At 30.5% G+C, this 20,509-nt stretch overlaps 1 protein-coding gene across 1 annotated transcript; it reads right to left on the minus strand.

The window, feature by feature from the left end:
• Positions 1-155: 155 nt before the first annotated feature.
• On the minus strand, positions 156-3,951 carry LOC105786901 (myosin-binding protein 7). Its single transcript, XM_052632929.1, has 4 exons — positions 3,582-3,951; positions 1,877-3,441; positions 968-1,014; positions 156-610 (listed from the first exon to the last, which is right to left on the minus strand). Exons 2-4 carry the CDS (start codon positions 3,242-3,244, stop codon positions 508-510), a joined length of 1,518 nt encoding a protein of 505 aa, XP_052488889.1. The 5' UTR covers positions 3,245-3,441; positions 3,582-3,951; the 3' UTR covers positions 156-507.
• Between the last annotated feature and the right edge of the window lie 16,558 nt (positions 3,952-20,509).

Below are 20,509 nucleotides of genomic sequence, written 5' to 3' on the forward strand. Positions count from 1 at the left end.
CAAAGTTCCCGAATCTAGAGGTTCTTTCAGATATTTCTTCTATAATCTATTTTTCTTCCTTCAAAAAGAAAAAAGCATATGAAGTATAAAACCTTGGTAAAGCCAAAAGAAAAGCAAGCAAACTAAAACATGAATCTCAATGAGACTAGCAGCAATTACTCTTGCAAACTAACAATTGCTCGAATTATAAAAGAATAAACACAGCATACTAGAAACAAAAATCATACAAGAATCTAAATATGTAGGAGATCGGCAATAGACACATACCTTAAAATTGAAATCTGACAAACCATATGAGCGAGTATGCTCACCGCATCTGTGTTTTTGCTGATCAAGCAGCAACATGTATTCAATCGTAAAAAAATAAAGTAAAATAAAAGAACACTGAAAAATATACCAAAAGCTGCTCCAAGGAATCCATAAGAAAGGATGCACAGTCTATACATGATAGTTTATTCAAACCCATTACGATTAGAGGCTTCATGTGGAGAAGTAACTGAACCAGTTTCAGACTTGAGTACTTGAAAGACATCTCCACTGTCTCAGTCGTGGGCCCTTGTCGAGAAGCAGTAGCAAGCCGACATTGTTTGGTGACAATCCATATAGATGCCTATATGATTAAAGAAAATATATGAAAGTAAATGAACCAAACTCCAGCATTTAACATTTCTCTAGATTATTATATGCTAATAAACTTCAAAGTCAGTTTCTAATATAGAATATAATAAAACAAGTTATACAAGAATATACAAAATTATGAATCTTAAGTGCATGTTCCTCCTTAGACCCGCATCTCTACAGTTTAATGGCCAGCTATAAAAATGCTTTAAAATGCAAATAAAATTTGGTTAGTTTAAACCTAATAATGCTTGTCATTAGATACATTATAGAGAGAAACCAAATTTGTCAGTTTTAAAACATAAATAAGTCCAACAGTAACCATGTATATAACACATATACTACTTACTTGCTTCGACAAGCTTTCCGCTTCCAGAAAACAAAGGACACAATCCACTGAAAAACATAAAATCAAAAGACAACAAGTTTTTAAGTGGAAATGTTGAAAAAAACGAAGATGCTCAGATTAGGGAAAAAATAGAATAGCTGTATGCATGCTCTGTTTATGATGCTTCAGACGATAAAAAGAGCAACATTCAAATAGGGGTTTCATGTAAGAGAATTCAAGAAATCAAGTGGAAGAAAATTGATATTAAATAAGTAAAAGAAACAAACTTGTTCACCAAAGCTGGTTCCATTCAACTCTTATTGGGTCAAAACTTGGTAAACATTAAAAGTAGCTACGTTACAACCACAATTTGAACCTTCAATAGATGACTGCTATACAGGAACTAAATTAACATCAGGGTTAAAGAATGAAACTAAAAAATGGTCTAAAAAATAGTCCACGAGGACAAATACAGATACGAGTAGTAAACAGAAGGGGCAGGCTTTTGATGAAACGAAAGAATAAAGGTGAGGGGCGAGAAATGGCCTATAGACAATATTCAACCAGACGGTGACCTTCATTACTTCTATTCTTCATGTAAGCAAAGTAATTAAACATGTAACTCATTTCTGCATAGCTTTAAGAAATTGTCACTTAGTGACGGAAACATAAAACTCATCTTGAAAAACATCTTAGAGATAGCATATTTCATCTATTTCAACCGTCATATGGAACACTACCAATAAATGAACAGTTACTACAGAGTGCAGTAAGTAAAAAAAGCCAAACTATATTGTAAAAATTCAAGAATTAATCAACATGAGATTGTAGAACGCAAAATAAACAGACATGAGAATGTCAATAACAGTACTTGATGGTTTAAAGTATGCATAAAACAGAACACTTCATCCTCATGTAAACAAATATTACCTTGAAGAATGACACAAAGGGAAGGCTTCCAAGAATAGATGGCTTCCTCACGGTCAATTGTCTTTCAGGGGGCATTTCCTTGCACAACTGTTGAGCTATTTCTTTCAATAATACCAACTGCGCATTGTCAGTTCGCATTGATATTATTGCTTGTCTCATTGATTCCCTATCAGCCTCAAGGGCCTGAAGCCTTGTATAGAGCTTCTTGATATTGGGATCACATCCATCAGGCAGATTAAGTGCATCCCTTGGAGTGTATGCATAATCAAGACAATCTCCAACTCCAGGTTTGGGCTCAGGGGTTCCCTTATATGGAACCCCAGTATGGATAGAATCAATAGTATAAACTCTGTCACTCATATCATCTCCAACTTCAGAAGCATTATCCATTCTTCTTGAGCCGGAAATCTTGTCCATTTCTGAAATGAACCTGGGAGAATTACCAGTAAACTCTGAAGGGATCTCTTTAGCGAGGAACGTGGTTGAACTATCACTTGAAAGCCTCCTTGAATGTCTTGATTGCCTAGGAGAGTGACCGACTATTACCTTCTCTGGAACATTCTTTGTTCCAGGGATATATCCATCCAGTTGACTCAGCTGACTGCTGCTTGGATTCCTCTCCATTTGGCAGATCCTTTGCTCTAGATTCCTCAAGTGTTCTCGGGAACAAGGGATCTCACCAAATGCATATTTCTCAATATCTTCAACATCATCACCAGGATTCTCATTCAAATTGCACTTTGGAGGTTGATAATCATATTGAAGAAGATCGCCAGAGTCACCAAAGTTCTCAGCCACATTTCGAATCAGCCCATCCGGCTCACCTTCAACCTCTGCCTCCGTAAACCCATAACTCATCATCCTATGCTTGTAAGCCTGTGCTTCACAAGTAAGGGCTTGAATAGCCTGCTCTCTCTTATACAACAAATCCTCCAAATCCATTATCTCCTGCTGGTCATGTGCCAGTTTCTCCTCAGCAAAACACTTGAATTGCCGTGCCTCCATTTGGATCTCTGCCTTTTCTCTCTGCAACTTCAATATCATCGACATGGCCTCAGTAGCTGCCGATGATGAGGCATTTCTCTCTTCCTCCAATTCTCTATACAAATCTTGTATTGTGGCTTGTTGGCTGCTAACCGTCTCCCGCAAGGCAGCACATTCATTCTCAATTTGGACTTTGGGGTTAGAGTATAGATCGAACCCCGGAACATAAAACTTGTTGAAGGTCTCAAACTCATCGTATTTGCGTTTCACAGTGCGAAACCAAGTACTCGAAGGATCACTAATCAAAGAACAGGTAGTACAATTGCAATCACAACATGTCACCAAATCTCTTGGAATCGGAGGTGAAAATACTTCTGACTCCATATACCAATATATGCATTCAAACTCAAGCAATCGAATTATTTACTGACAATTAAATTCAAAAAAAAATCTAAAGAATATTAAAGTTCTCTCTATCTTGAATCTTAGATCCTCCAATGAATATTTTCCCTCCCTTTTTTTACTCCACCCACCAGCTACATAAATTCCTCCCCCGATAAATCAAGCACAAAGAAAACTTCCTGAAAAAGAATAACGGAAAATAATGAAAGGTGCGCCACTAAAAGATCCTTTTTGGACATAAAATTTACAGGAATAAAAACAAATAAATAATGTGCAAGTTTTATCAAGAAGAAGAGAGAAGGAAAAGTATGAAACTAACCTTGGAAGCTAAGACAGGTAGAGCTGGGAAAAAAAGGAAGGCAATTTTCCCGGGAAAATAAACCTCTAGAGAAGAAAATTCAAGGCCTTTTTTGTTTCTAATTTTATCAAACTTCTTCTTCGAAAGAAAACGAATCGTCTAATAGCGAGAACAACCGACAAAAAATATCTTCGGATAGAAAAACCGTAACCGTCGAATAGTAGTGTTTGGGGGAAAGGAAAATCAGGAGGGAAAATAATGAAAAAGAAGAAGGAATGTGGAAACCCTAACTTTCACTTTTTGGGTATTTGTTTGTTGGAAGGTGGTGTAGTTTGTTTTTTTATTCACCTTCCTTTCTCTTCTGATTTTCGTATCCATCATCTCATTTTTTTTTCTCCTTTATTTAATGAGTTTAATTTCTTTAGAAAATACAGCAAAAAAAAATGGTGATGAAATATATCCAACCAACTAATGCTGTATCAGATTTTTTAAAATAGAATTACTGAAATTTTATCTCAAATAATAGTCAACAAAAATCTAGTAAAATAATGATGGCGCTAAAGATTAGCTCTTCTGATTTTTTCTTGAAGTCTAATTAAAAATAAATACAAATTGGTTTTATTTTTATATATATATTTGCTATCGTCGAACTCGCTTTTGGTTCGTTCTAATCAGGGTTGTTTTAGAAAATTGTAAAAGTTTATGTTACTAAAATTGCATATTCAAAAATATATATTAAAATTACATTCTAAAAATTTAAGATATAATCTTGAGTCGGTTAAATCTTAACTTAATTGGCATCAATGTAGTTGTTAATACAGAAACACCTGAGTTTAAACGTATTTATTTTTCTATTTAAGGGTTGATGTGGGTTATAGATAGTTTTAAGTTTTATATTAAACTTTAGTCTTGATGGTTAATGAGGCCTTGGCTTATATTGTCAAGATTCATCATACTCAATTATATACGTGGATCTCTAAATCTCATCATGCGCGATTGTCATATTTGGGGTTTTAGTTTAGATTCTTATAATTATTTAAAATATGACAGAATTATATTTTTTATGTTTAATATAATTGTATATCGGTTAAAATATATCCCAAATCTCTATACTATACTCTTTGTAAATTTAAATTTTGTTTTTGTTTTAGGAATTTAATTACTTTACTTTTTTTTTTTGGATTAAAATTTGCAACTATGATTGCCAACACCATTAAAAGTTTTCTCATAAAGTCGTGTACATTTCAAATGGAATTTTTGATGAAATAGCTATCAAATAGAATTTTTTTAAATGTCATAACAAAAATAATGATATCAATAATTGATTCTATATTTTAAAATTCAAAAATAAATGAAATAAATTTTAAAATAAAAGTTTAAAGTATATTCTAACCTCATATGTTTCTTTTATAAAATTTAATGTAATCATAACATAAAACATGTGGGAAGGGTTTCACGTCAATTTGCCATCATTAGTAGGTATATTTGTTCCGCTTCATTATAGGACAATCATTTTACTGAAATTCAAGGAAATTCAACGTAATATATTTTGGGTAAAATTAAAATTATATTTTACTCTTTCAGTTTTAGAACTAACATAAAAGTTATTAATGTTATTGAGATGTTATATTTTAATTATTAATTCGTTAGTTTTATGATTCCTTTAATAAAATAATGATGTGGTACATTAATTCAAAAGGTTGGTATTTAATTTAACCTCGAATTATAGTTAAAATCTTATTTTAATACTTTTAAATTTTTTTAACAATAATTATAAAGAAATTTAAAAGAATCTAAAAATATTTAAAATTCATAATTTATTTCTAAAATTATAAAAATGAAAAATTTTAAAAATTATAACATTCTAAAGAGAGGATTCCTATTAAAGAAAATTTCAAACTTTTTAATAGGATTAATATATATTCTAGTTCCTAAATTTGACAATTTATATTATTTTGTATTTTTTGTTTAATTGATACCTCAACTTAAAATCATTAATTAAGTTGACATTTTTCTAAATACTTGGTTGATGCAGTTAAATTTTGTACTTACAATCAATAAAATAGCAGCACATGTATTTAAATTTTAAAATTGTTAAAAATAATGATATAAAAAAAATTTAACTCATAAAGAATCAAAAAGCACGTGATTAAGTTTTGTACTTGTAGCCAATAAAATAGCTAAAACATGTATTCAATTTTTAAATTGTAGCCAAAAAAAGAAAAAAAACCCTCTTAAAAAGATAGAAAATTAAAATTAACGCGCCAGATAGGGGTCGAACCTATGACTTTCTGCTTAGGAAACAGACGCTCTATCCACTCTTAAAATCCCTTAAGCACAAATATTTATTTCTTATTTTTCTTTGTTGAATTAAAACGGAAACAAGTTCAGTTCAGAGGTTAAACCGACCGAGGGAAAGCAGATAGATGAAGGGTGCGTTTAAAAAAGATGCAATCAATGAAAGCACTGACGACAAGTGCAAGCAACAGACTCCCCTTCCATTCCCATGCAATCAAATCCAATCCAGCCCTCTATCACACTATCTATATCTAAAAGATTAGTTAGATTGTTGTTATCCATTAATCAAGTCCTGATTTAATTTGATAATTATGAATTTTTTATGAAATAAAAAACATTATTTCAAGAGTGTTTTGCCATTTTAATTTATGAATAATCTAAAAAAATATAGATTCAAACCCTAAATACCATAAATTAAAGTCATGTTGTACTATCAAAATTCAATGCCAAATTTTCCAACAAAAACGTTACAAATTTTCTCTTCTTTAGTTTTAGTATTAATATATTTATTATCTCTTAGGAAAAGAACTAAAAGTATCATGTAATTGCTTAAATCTTATGTTCTTCTTTTGCATGCTCATACATAAATAAGAGTTCCAGGAACATTGGAAGAATGCAATTAGATGACAGATTGCAGCAGTCCAAGCCAAACATTTTCCAATAAACACAAAGAAAAGGTACCCTGTATACCAATTAGTAACCACCAACAACAAATATCATAGGGCCCTTCACAAAAAGCCAAGGCCAAATTTTGGATAAATTATATTGTAGGTTAAAATAATTTACCACAATGATATTAGATTGAACAATAAAAAGAATTTTTCATTCGACACGATTATTTTAACATGATAAAATAAAACATTCTTTTTACTATTTAAATCATATCATTATGATAAATAAAATTAAGTTTATATTACTTTAGTAAAGAATTATTATTCTAATAATATTTTATTAAAGATCCTTAGTAACCTACAGTGTAATTTATCCAAATCGACACCATGATTTTTTTTTTTTACTTTGTTCCCTAAACCCAACTATCCCAATCAACTCATCACTAAATCCCACCTTATTTGATACCCCACTTTAAATAGTTATATAACCCCAAAAAGTGAATACAACTTGTTTTGATTAAATAAATTATTTAAAATTTTAAAAATATATAAAATTGATTAATTGATTTTGAACTATTCACTCAAAACTCGATTCAATTTTTTATCCAAATCAATATATCAATAGTTTTTATATACAATCATTATTCTCTATAATAACCAACCGTTTTAATAGCATTTCACTATAATAATCAAATTTTTAGTAAGGTCGGTTTTTTATGTTTTATTTTAACCATTTATAACAACTTTTCATCTATAACAATAAGTCCATAACTATACAGTACATTCTTTATTAAATTAGTCCTCTATGACAACATATTATCTAAAATTTTAAGTAAAATTATAGTTATTTCATATAAGCTATTAACTATAATTTATTAAATAAAATTATTTCAATAAAATGTTAAATTTCACGTAAAAATATATATTAATCAAATTTTATAAAATGAAAATAATATTCTATGATTAGAATTAAAGATATCAATTTAATACACTATTAAGTTCTCTAATTAATATTCTACTATGAATTTGGAATGTCATAAACTTATAAAATGATTACTTGAATTTAATAACTCATGATAAATTAATCAAATTAATTTGATAACTCATATTGATTAATTGAACTTGTTAAATTTATGAACTTCATAATTAATCATGTGAAAGAATGTAAAATAAAATATACATAAAAATAATGTATGCACATGTTATACGCCTTTTAGTTTTGTTGATTTGATTCCCTCTTTCTTTCTTTTTCAAATAATTATCACTTTGTTTATTTAATGAAAATTCACAATATGAATTCTATGGTAGGCTTACAATAGTTATCTCTCTATAACATCATGTTGTTATAGGTGTATAACAGTTGAAATATTGACAGACAAATGTAGTTGTTATAGAGAGAATCGATTGCGTGTCTTATCGGACTACCCAAGTTGACACAATTATCAATTATTATTATACAAAGTCGGACTAATAACGTAAAAAATATATATTATTTGTTCATTTTTATAAGAACAAGCCACGTGATGCCTAAAGTACATGTCCTCAATCAAAGACAAAGGTAGAAGTATATCTTTAGAGGGTAAAATTAAATTTTAAAATTTTAAAAACGTTAAAAGTACAATTTTTTCTTTATATATGTTTTTTAGTTTAAAATTTTAAAGGGATTAAATTAAAATTTTTATCTTTGGACGATAAAGTATAATTTTACCATTAAACTAATTTACAATTTTAAAATTTTCAAAAGACTAAATTGATAATTTTGTGATTTTTTGAGGGTCAAGGCCCTACTTGCTGCCTCCCTTGGTTAAGTGTATAAAAAGACGTATGGTAAACATGATATGTTTAAGTTTTCTAGATTTGCATGAAGCCTTCTTGGAAATGGAAAAGTTCAGCCCTATAGCCTATAGGATGTGATTATCTGAAAATTATATCAACAGTTATCACTTTTGATATTGCTTTCTTGTAATTCTTTAATATTTTTACGCAATACTCATTACCGTGATCATGCAACACTAAAATAATATCTAATAATTTTCTTATAATTAATATTAAACTATAAAAAATCTAGAAAAAGAAGCCCTTTGAAATCCAAGTGAAAAGCAAGCTTGTTTTTTTACATACTTGAATGGCATTATTAATAGTTAAAAATATTGATTTTATTCAATAGATTTAATAAAATGATAGGTTGAATTTAACCCAGCTCTATCTCATGAGTTAAATGCTAAAATACAATCAATTATATGAATATGCCACATCACTTAAAGAATTCTACTTCATATTTTAAAGTAAATGTACATCATTTTAATTAAGGATAACAAATCTTTTTCAATTATTATAAAATTTATTAACATAAATCTGTGTGTTGATTTCAAAAGTATATACATCAAAAAGCACTTATTTTCAGTTAAATTCTAATATAAAAAATAATGATATTTTTACCAAATCCATGACTTGGAAGAAGTACGTATTTTTATACCTTAAGTTAAATTATGTATTTTCAGTTTTTCACTATCACAATTACAAGAAATAAAAATCATAAATCTTATTTCTACTGTTGCAATATTTGGATTTCTTTTTAATGGTATTCTCCATAAAAAAATGAATTTAAATACATGATTTAAGTACTTTCATAATGATTGCACCACCAACATGGTAGACCCTATAGTATGCTAGTGTCGTCAAGACGACATACGGCATCGAAATTAACACCTTTGATGTCTGGATAGGCTTTGACAATATTTGATATTAAGCCTCCAGTCCTACCTCCGACGTCAACTAATGATCTAATGGAGTTAAACACTTCCTTGTACCCCCAACAAGATTGCTCTGGTGACAACCTTGGTTGTACACGCCATGCCATCATTAAAATTTCTATTGAATTCAGGATTCTCTAATGCAAAGTCTAATATCTCAACACATGAGCTTTCTAAAAGGCTAAGCCACCTTTTTTAACACATAGTCTGAAGTAGTGCCAAGGAGCTATCGCCCCTAGATGGTTCTCCATCAAGACCATAGGTGCCAAGGTTTGCTCCGAGTCATGTAAAAGCCTTCTCGATGAGTGAGGCAGGTCGACAAGGGATCTCCACTGTTTGAAGGATGGTGGATGGTGAAAATCTTTCTACAGACGAACAATCTCATTATGCAAGCAAGGGTGATGGTGTCTGGTGATATAAGTTGCCATTAATACATGAAGATATTTGTGACAGAGTGATGGCGACACTGTGAGAGCGTATTATGTCAACTATGTGAAGCTTTACGAAAGACTTAAACGTTATAGAATAGGCTCAATTTTATGTGCCTTGCCCAAATCGCCACCAATTGTGCCGATTTGGGGCATGGAGAAATGAAAAAAAAGTTTACTAATTAATCTATATCATTTTGGTAAATAAAATTGAATTTATATTATTTTAGTAAAAAATTATTATTTTAATATTATTTTAGTAAAAACCTCAAGTTACTTAACTATGTTTAAGTTTTTTTTGTCTATTTCTATTAAATTTTAGTAAGGTTTTCATGGAAGGGCCAAGTGACAGTTCAAAAATTAGTATAACAAAAAATTTAACTTTAACATCCCTCATACGTCCTGTTGATTGGTGCCACTGGAGCATGTACGAGTAAGAAACCTTGAAATTATTAAAGAGATTAAGCTTAAAACATTTCTTTATAAAATCGTAGAAACAAGTTTTAGACTAATTGAAGGCTTTAAAAAAATTTTTATGGCTTGTCATGGCTTATGTCCTACCCACAAAAGTGGTCATGAACCTTTGGATCAGTTTTGGAGCTTTAAACACACACATTTTTAGGGCAAGGCACTATAGTATAGGTACAAGTGGGGAGAAGTACCTATACTTCTCCCTGGTATTGTAGATTTTTGTATTTTTTTTACTTATTACGATACCACAAGGTCCGATATCGATACCTCTATGCCTGGAGCCAAAAATTGCCACGAAATTCCCCTATTTTGATATCTAAGAGCTCAATATCCAATATTACACCTACAGGACTCAAAAACCAAGTTTTAAACACTAAAAACAACTACCAAAACACCTTTAGACAAAGTAAACATAAAATATTCTTCAAGTATACTTCAAATTCATTATGAAAATTAGATAATTCTCATTCAAACATGGCTTATTTGGAGAAGTGGTATCGTGAATGGCCACTTAGCTAATTCTCCAAACATAATAGGCTCAAACTTAGCCACTATGGCCTTCAACATATCAACTAAACATTAGACTATCTTAAATAGCAAGTTGCAAATGAACTTAACATGATCACACACAATGACATCCTATATACATGCCACAAGTTACAAGTACATTAAGTTTATGTCACATCTCGAAATTGGGTCTAGAAGTTTCGAGGGTAATTTTAGAATTTTGGCTTGAGATGAATTCAGAAAGGTGGTAACCCGAAAATGTCTTCATCTATGGCTTGTTGAAAACTAAATCAATTTGTAAAAATAATGTGGAAAAGACCTCTAATTTTAAAAAGATGGTTGTTTTGTTAAAGGGTTTAATTTAAGAGTAGCTATAAAACAATTACACCAAGTTTTAAAAACCAACCCATTTCCCCTATTTTCAACCAATTTTTGACGTGAAAGAAAAAAAGAAGAAACCTTCTTTTTTTTTGTCGTCAATTAGAGAGAAAACCTCCAAAACTTCATTATAACACCCCTAACCCAAAATCCATCGCCAACACAGGGTTACAGAATATTACCGAAGTTTACAATTTAAACGGACAGAAAAATTTAAACATTTCATAACATATAACTTTCATGTCAGAAACCAATCATAATTATGCATGTTGTCCCAAATATGAGCCCTTGAGGCCCAAAATACACCTTAGAAACAAATCAGAACTAAATTAGAAACTCAAAAAATATTTCAAAAACATTTAAAATTTTCAAAGCTGCAGGGGTCACACAGCCGTGTGACTCACACGGCCAAGAGACACGCCCATGTCTTAGGCCTTGTGGGTATTCGAAATAGGGACACACGGCCGTGTCCCAGCCAGTGTCCGTGCCCGTGTAACTCACTGACTTGTACCACACGACCAAGCCACACGCTCGTGTGCTAGGCCGTGTAAGCATACTGACTTGCACTCTTTAAAAGATACAGGGGACACACAGTCGTGTATCATACACAGCTGAGGCACACGCCCGTGTCTCTACCCTTGTGAATAAAAATAAGCTATTTTCTAAGCCATATTTCTCACTCAAATTGGTACCAACCTAAACACAACAATTTGCATATAACCAAGTCATAAATAGGCATCCAAAACCAGCCAAAATTAAGTTTATAACATGTAATATCACCACATACAACCAATATGCGCTTAGGCACCTTAAATGACAACTTAAAAACATGTCAACTAAGTATCCAAACTTACCTAAATGACCAAATACATATATGCATAATTATACCAAAACCTATCATGTAGGTCACTTATCAAACTCACCTATTTGGTACCCAAAATTACCAATTCTCAAGGTAAATCATTTTGCATCATTTCATGTCACTTAACTTATTTACCAAAACATACCAATATTTCCAAATGGTACTAAATATACTATTCTAACCAATATCAATATACCTATAAGTTTTCCATAACAAAGCACTAAATCACACCAAGGTATATAACATATCTTATATGCATAGTGAAACAATATTTTACTTTCCATCATTCTACCATATCAAACACACATCAAATATGATAAGGCCACATATATATACACATCAAAATATACCAAATATAAGTGGTTAATCTCAACAAAACACTTATATGCCAACATTGGTCAAATTAACCTAAACATGCCATTATAACCAAAATGAAATAACCGAAAGTACCAAAAGAGTCGATGGATAGTGTGATATAGCTCCGACAAGCTTCCAACCTGAACAAGTTTCTGAATCACTATAAAACACAAAAAATAACACAGAGTAAGCATTTAAGCTTAATAAGTTCATATAACATAGAATTTAACTTACCATTTAGTCACATTTAATGTAAGCATACAAAGCATATCTAAACTCAATTTGGCCAAAAGCCTAAACACATATCTTCATCAACCATGTTAGTCATGTAATTCATATAAATATCAAGAAACATGTATGAGCTCAACAATAATCAAACTTCCATGTACATATAATTTCCACATCATGTATCTATATATCATGCACAAATCATTTTCATATATCTCATATAAATACCTATAGTAGTTCGTATTAAACTCATGTAATCTCGTAACAAAACAGTGCCCGTTGTATCATTTAAAATATCATTGGATACGCGGGTAGGACACACGAGGTGTACTAAACTGTAATCTATCAATTCATGTACATGTATGTTCATACGAGCGGTAAACAATAAGTTCTTCCGAGCTGAATAACGGTAAGCTCTTTCAAGCTGCATAACGGTAAGCTCATACAAGCTGAGTATCGATAATCTCATAAGAGTTGAAATCAGTAACCCTAATGACATGTCATTTGTATCCTACGAATTTCTAAGGTTCAAATGGGGCTCCATAGTCGTCTTATGTCGTCGAATATGCGATCAGTATTCATATATGATTATAATGCAAATAACATACATCCAATTCAATCAAAGTATATAATTACACAATTTAATTACACGAACTTGCGTCAACAAGTGTTCGTAGATATAGAGGCGACTAATCCGAGATTTTCTCTTTGCCTTAATCTAACTCCGTACAAGGTCTAACGGGATCCATATGAATGAATTTAACTCAATTCAATATAATTCATTTTCAATTTAGTCCAACACACATTCTTGAAAAAATTACCATTTTGCCCTTATACTTATAATTCTTTGCAATTTAGTCCCTAGGCTCGAAAAATTAGATTCATTCAATTTTATCCTTACCCAAGCCTAGACGAATTATAAAAATATTTATAGTATCCCATATATTCCACAAATTCACAAATTTACCACACAATTTATCACAATTTTCAATTTAACCCTTAATTGATAATTTCATCAAAAAATTTTACAAAAGTTATTATCTAACAACAACTATTCATTTTCTACCATTAAACTTCAAAACCCTAACATGTTCATCAATGTTAAAACTCAAACACTTTAATAGTTTTACAAATTAGTCCTCGGACTAGCTAGATTAAACTACAATGATCCTGAAAATATAGAAATCACTAAAAAGGGGACAAAAATCACTTACCAATTGGATTTTCAAGCTTGGCCAAACCCTAGATCTATTTTATTCAAGTTAGAATCAGTTATGGTGTTTTGGAGAAGATGAACATTACAAAAATTTGTTTTGTTTTATTAATATATCATTTAATTATCTAATTTACTTAATTAACCTTTATAATCTTTAAAAATTATAAAATTGCCAAGCCACTATCATACACTAACACATTAGTGGTCTAATTACCATATAAGAACCTCCACTTTAAAGTTCTATAGCTATTTAATGGCTTTAGCTATTAGAACCTAACTTTTGTACTTTACGCGATTTAGTTCTTTTTATCAAATTAAGCATGTAAATAGTAAAAATTCTTAACAAAATTTTTATACGGTATTCCAATCATATTATAAACCATAAAATAATAAAATAATTTTTTTTACTTTGGATTTGCGGTCCCAAAACCACTGTTTCGATTTCACTGAAAACGGACTGTTACATTTATCTTTCAATTTTTGGTCTTCATTACTCAAATCTCTTGTTTTCAATTAGCCTTTAAACATTAAAACCCCTTTGAATTCAAAGAAAGTCACCAAGAACACCATTACATTCATTGATTTTTCTTCAAGTGAGTTTTTCTGGATTTTTAATCAATCGTTCATTTTCCCTCAATCAAGGTAATGTTTTGTTTTCCTAATAGTTTTGAGGTAACCTAGCCATTTAAATTGATTTTTAAAATATTGAATCAAATGTTTTGGGTAGAAGTCAAAATTTGGGTCGTTAATAGTGAAATACAGGATTTTGAATGAAATTATTATTTTAAAGTGTTTTTCAACTCTTTTTTTTTGTGATTAGAAGGTTTTTAAACTCTCCTTAAAGTTTCGTTAAAGAATTCGAAGGTTTTGTTGAGTTTTCGTTAAAAGAGGCCATGTATGTCGAAATTTTTGAAACCGTGAATCTGAGCCGTTTAGGGTGGTTTGAAGGTTGAAAAATATTCTTAGATAAGTAATTAGATGTTTAGAATCAATTTTAGGAAAATGGAATGAGTAAAGATTATGATATTTGAGTTTCGACTATGCTAGTTGAAAATTTCAGTTCCAAGAGGAACCAACCTTATACATGTGTTTTTGCTTGTTGAGATATGGTTATAGTTGTTAATTAATTGTGTTTCTTGTGTGATTAAATTTGGTAAAGATCCGAAATCGTTGGAGCCTTCTTCGAGCAATGAGAAAGGCAAGGAAAAGCTAGTTAAAGCTTTCGACAAATAGGCAAAAGCGTGAACAGTGAGTGTTTAGAATCGCTACATATAGAAACAATTCATAGTGTTAAATAGAAGCTTAGGAGTAGCCTAACTCCTATCCTAAGTTCTGAGTGTAAGCTTTCTTATTCTTTTCATTTATTTTGCAGAAATTGTGAATGTGTGATGTGGATTGAGTAATATAATGTGTTAATGTGATATGTGATATGTGATATATGTTGTGTTAGCTCTTGTGAAATACTTCAGTTATGAGCATGCTAAACATGCCAAGTGATAGTGATGATGATGTGTTAATAATGTAAAAGAGTAGTGAAAATGTGCAGAAAATGGTAAGTAAATATGTGTATAATTGTGGATACTTTAGCCTTACGATCTTTTAAGACCGTTGGATATAGTTGGCATGACATAAGATTTTGTGAGTACTCATCATTATGTTGTGATTTTGGGGCATTGAGATCCGGGACACTTTGGAAAGATGAGAGAATATGAGCTAAGCTTCATTCATCAAGATATGTTGGTGTGTTGGAGAGTGTTAACTTGATGCTACACCTTTGGGATAAGTTCAACTCTACAAGTCATTGGTGTGTTAGAGATCCGTGTATCCAATGTGTGGTGATAGAGCCCACTTTTATGTTTCATAGCCTCAAGTTGCCAATTTATCGATTAATGAATTATGCGTGAAATGTGATACATGTGTAACTATGTGAATACAAAGTTAGATGTGATAGTAACTGTTGCATAAAATTGTTAGTTTGACACTATAGATAAATGCAGATGTAGTTGTGCTATGATTGCTTTTGTTTAACACACGATATTATGTTTATTGGTGGTTTTTTTATCATTCACAGAGCTTGTTTAAGCTCACACACTCCATTCTAAACCATTGCAGATAATTAGCATTGCAGTGTGAGCGTTGCGGTTCCAAGGAAGTGATCCAAGTTTAGGCTTTAGTATTTAAGTAGGTGATATTATTATGTTCTTGTTGGTTTAGTATGATTGTGAACTTCTAGAATTTTTTCTTAGATATTATTATTTTAATTTTTATTATCATGATTTGGAATGATAAGGTAAATATATTGCATTGGATTGTGTATTGGGTAAATTTGATGCTTAAAGCTGTGATGATTAATGCATGTTAGTATAGAAATATGTTGAGCATGTTTTATACTTTGTTTTGTTGTGTTTTTGCAAATCTGAGCAAGTGTATTGATACTTGGGACATAAATATTGATACCTCAGAGTTGAATTGTATTTTTGTGAAGTTAGTAGCTTAATTTGGTATCTATACACAAACACGAGTATCGATACTCGAGGTAAAAAAATTGATACCTTTGCCCATGTATCGATAAAATGCTTTTGTTTAAAATTTGACAGAATGCTAGTTTGGTATCAATTTTCTTGCTAATATCGATACTTATCTCCAAAATATCAATACCTGCGATTGATATCAATACCTACGTGACCTCTTTGGAAATTTTACCAAATGGTTCCGAAGCATACTTTAAATTGTTTCTAGGGTTAATTAAGGTATGTTAAGTCATTTTTAATGTTGCCTAGTGTATTTTAGACTAAAAAACATTTGTTAATGTTTGGATGTGGTGATTGTTGTACGTAATTGAGACTGTGTGAATATGTATGAGTTACGATGTTTGATGTAACGTCCTGTTACTCCAGTTTGACGATCAAGTCGGGTATAGGGTGTTATAGTCCATACTTTTGATAGTTCTTTGATAGTATGATGCTTCTAAATCAAGATGGCTTCAAGGGTCCAAGAGAAAAGATCTACGTGCATGAACAATGGCACATAAGCATATAATGCTTTGTAAGTTCAATTGGTAAGTATTATACTTGCCTTGCTAGGAAGGACCTACAAATACATAGCTCAATGATTGCCTCATTTGTCGGGGCTGAGAATCAACACTAAACAATCAATTATACGTACAGTGTATACAAGTGTGATAAGTCAATTGTAATATTTCTAAGTGTACAATGGAACACTTCTAGTATTCCAAGGATTGAACCCAAGAGAGTTTCGTGCTCAAGTAATTCTAAACTATAGCATGCAATTTGGGAGTCTAACTAAATATTTAGTAAGTGTCATATTACGACTAATCATAATTGAGGGCGAATTAAACTAATTAATTAACTAAAACAAAAAATGACCAAATTGTAAATCACAGAAACTATGAAATTAGCAAATTAGATAACAAACAGTGGTTGGTTGATTTCCACGTTATTAGTTAACCTTTGAATTAGGGATCTAAATTGCTAATACTCCTAAATTGGTTCAATTTTACCTCTCAGTATCAATTTTACCAATTAGACAAATTAGTCCAGTTTATCTCTCGACCTCACCAGACTAACCCGGGATAATCTAATTGGTGCTCGATAAGATCTCCTATAGAGTTGAAATGGATGACCAAATTGTTAATGAGGATAATGACACTGAAGGGTGGTGTTGAGATATTACTGAGGTTTAATACTGACAATGTTGTTGTAATATTGTGTTTTTGTGTGTGTTTTTGTTTTTCTATATAGGTCAACCACTCAAAGATTACACAGCATTTATAAACTTCAACAAGGAAGTGGATTACCCTGACTTGCCCTCACAAGCCTTCATGATAGCTAGGGAAGCCCTTAACCCTCATATTTTTATTTGGGCAACACATTGGGGAAAATGTGTAATTCAAGTGTAGGGGTGTACACTGAAAAATGTTGTATTTTTTTTATTTTTCATTATTAAATTGCATGTTTCTTTCTTTTCAGTTTTATGCATGGTGCTTGAGCATGGTGTAAATGATAGTTGGTTGACATGACATGATTGTTGTATCACCGATACACCCCATGGCGCAACGAAAAATATAAATTTGGTGATCACATCCAGGGATCCATGTACGAGGAACGAATCGGAGTGAGAAGGGTATGAATGATTACCTTTAATCGTATGGAAAACCAAAGATAACCGTTGTGAAACTGATTACGCAATTGTATGTCGATTCCAAGCTGCTACGAAAAGTTTCGGCCTCTATCCACCCGGTGTGACAACGAACAGCAAGAACTCTCTCAAACTTTTTCAGAAAGAAAAACCATTGACGGCTGCTAGACCTCATACACTATATTTCGGGTATATAAGGTTTTTATTAAAAACCCTATATTTCCTAATTCAGGAATAGTTGATTTCTTAAAATGAATCAAAATTCATTATAATAATTAACCGAATATAATAATTATAATTTACCATAATTATAATAATGTTTGACCGAAAAATTATAATTACAATAATTATAATAATATCCATTATAAATTATAATTACAATAATTATAGCAAGGATTTCAAGAAATTATGTTTAGTTAAATTTTATACGAATCAAATTCATATATATTAATTTAACCATGTTCTCATTATGTGTACAACATACTTGTACATATAATTCGTTCGATATTTAACTATCCAATTAAATTAATTCTATAATCAATTTAGTTCATGTGGCAACCAAAAAACAATATCAACTATGTTTGGATTCTGTTCGTTTCAACCATAAGGTGTAACCTTGTAGGTTCTTGTAATGTTAGCACTAATACTAGAACGATTCTAATATTACAAACAATGAGTGGCATCTAGTAATGCATTATTGCTACCTAAGCTACAAGAAGTCATGATTCGACATAACTTCTCTGTGATTAACCCTTCATATATTAAATCCTTTTGTCATTTATATCTAGAATAGATACAAGTCATGGAATAGTCATACTTGCATAGTCTATCTAATGTTTATTGATATCCTCAGTAGACTATAATAAACAAATAAGTATGTTATCTTATATCAACTTATTCAAGCATGGCTATGCATTTTTAGTCTCACTCAATCAAGTGGACTTATTTATTGCTTCCATCATGGAGGAGGGACAAATCCTATATTGATCAATCATATCTCACTACATGGATTGTGGTATATCCAACATCAGCTTTTATAAAACAACCAGTTGCAGTGGACATTTGACTGTATCAAAATATACAACTCACAATGTTGGGATAATGATGATCTCAATCTGAGGATCGTATACATAGTAATCACTATGAGTAATGTTGTGATTATTACATAATAATCCAAGGAACATACTCATAGCGGGTCAGTCCAATATGTTGTTCTCTAACACACATACTCATGTATTGATTTTGACATTCCATGTTAATGACAACACTTTGTCATCAATAAATTACACGTTAGTCTTAATGCATTATTGTTGTCCAAACCCACAATAATACTCGACTAAGGACCTTTTAAGAATAATCATATTATTCTCAAGACATTTTTATAAAACATTTTATTTATATACCAAAAAAAAACTAAAATAATAATGGCAATGCCTTATATTAATAAACAAGGTAAAACAAGTATGTTATTATATGATTGTTCTTTGGGCATACTCTAACAATGATATTATGTGATTAATTCTTTTATTTATGCAAATTTTGAATGATGTTGATAATTTCTATTCTTTGTAAGTTTAGATCACTTAGCTCAATTAGTTACATTGTGTAATAAAGTAGAGATAATCACTTAGTTCAACTAGTAAGAACATGGATTTTCATCTAATTAATAAAGTAGAGATAATCACTTAGTTCAACTAGTAAGAACATGAATTTTCATCTAATTAATACATGAACCTAATTCCTTAGACATTCACATTTACTAATAATCACATCACGTTTGATTATCCTTTTAACTTAAGCATAACTTTTTGGGAAGTTACTTAACTAGAATGATTTTTAGGTTTATAATCATCAACTTTGCATCTATCATTCCATGCACCGCGATTGAGTCATCTTGAGACTATCTCAACAAGTAACATGTATGATTCGCTGTCCTTTATAAAAAAAATTCTTATTATATCAAATGATAATACCTACAATGTGATCGACCAACTATCATGTGCCATTGTTTGATGTTGTCACTTGTTTCAAACTTAAATGCATTAAAAAAGTACTAAACTAATCGAAAGGCAAAAAAGCTTGGTAAAAAACATTGGACAGATTTAGACACTAAATTTATATTTAAGCCAAAAAAAAATAGATAATATATAAACAATAAGGGTCAAATTTATTATTCTGCAAATCTATAAATAACCGCATATTAAATAAAAATTTCAAAAATTAAATGATCATTTTATAATTTTATATAATTATATGATAAAATTGATAGCTGAATAATTATCAATATAATTTACCCTATAAAAATAATAAATTTAGTATATAAAAATTTAAAATAATAAATTAAAATAACCAAATTAAAATAGTCAACTTATTCATAATAGAAAAGCTAATATCAAAACTTCAATCTATTCCATTGAGTTCCACAGCAAGTCATATAACGTTGAATCTTTTCTATTCCTAATTTATAAATAATTCATGCGTGTGATATTTTATATCAAAGTAAAAAAATCATTTGATAGGCATCAGCAAAAATATTAGAGACCAATAAAGGCATCTGTAATAAAATTGACACTTTCAAAAATAAAAAACCTGGACAGAAATTAAGAAAACAACAAAACGTCAATAAAGAGAAACTTCAATTTATTTAAATAACTAAAATTTAAATAAAAAAAAAAGGTTCAG

Source organism: Gossypium raimondii, chromosome 1 (assembly GCF_025698545.1).
Source record: "Gossypium raimondii isolate GPD5lz chromosome 1, ASM2569854v1, whole genome shotgun sequence".
Taxonomy (NCBI): Eukaryota; Viridiplantae; Streptophyta; class Magnoliopsida; order Malvales; family Malvaceae; genus Gossypium; species Gossypium raimondii.

Bases quoted from the DNA above. Each gene is read 5' to 3' on its own strand.
- LOC105786901 (XM_052632929.1), bottom strand. From the start codon at position 3,244: ATGGAGTCAGAAGTATTTTCACCTCCGATTCCAAGAGATTTGGTGACA. The intron at 1,015-1,876 runs GTAATATTTGTT...TATGTTTTTCAG, and splicing joins CCTTTGTGTCATTCTTCAAG to TGGATTGTGTCCTTTGTTTT. The intron at 611-967 runs GTAAGTAGTATA...TTAATCATATAG, and splicing joins CGGAAAGCTTGTCGAAGCAA to GCATCTATATGGATTGTCAC.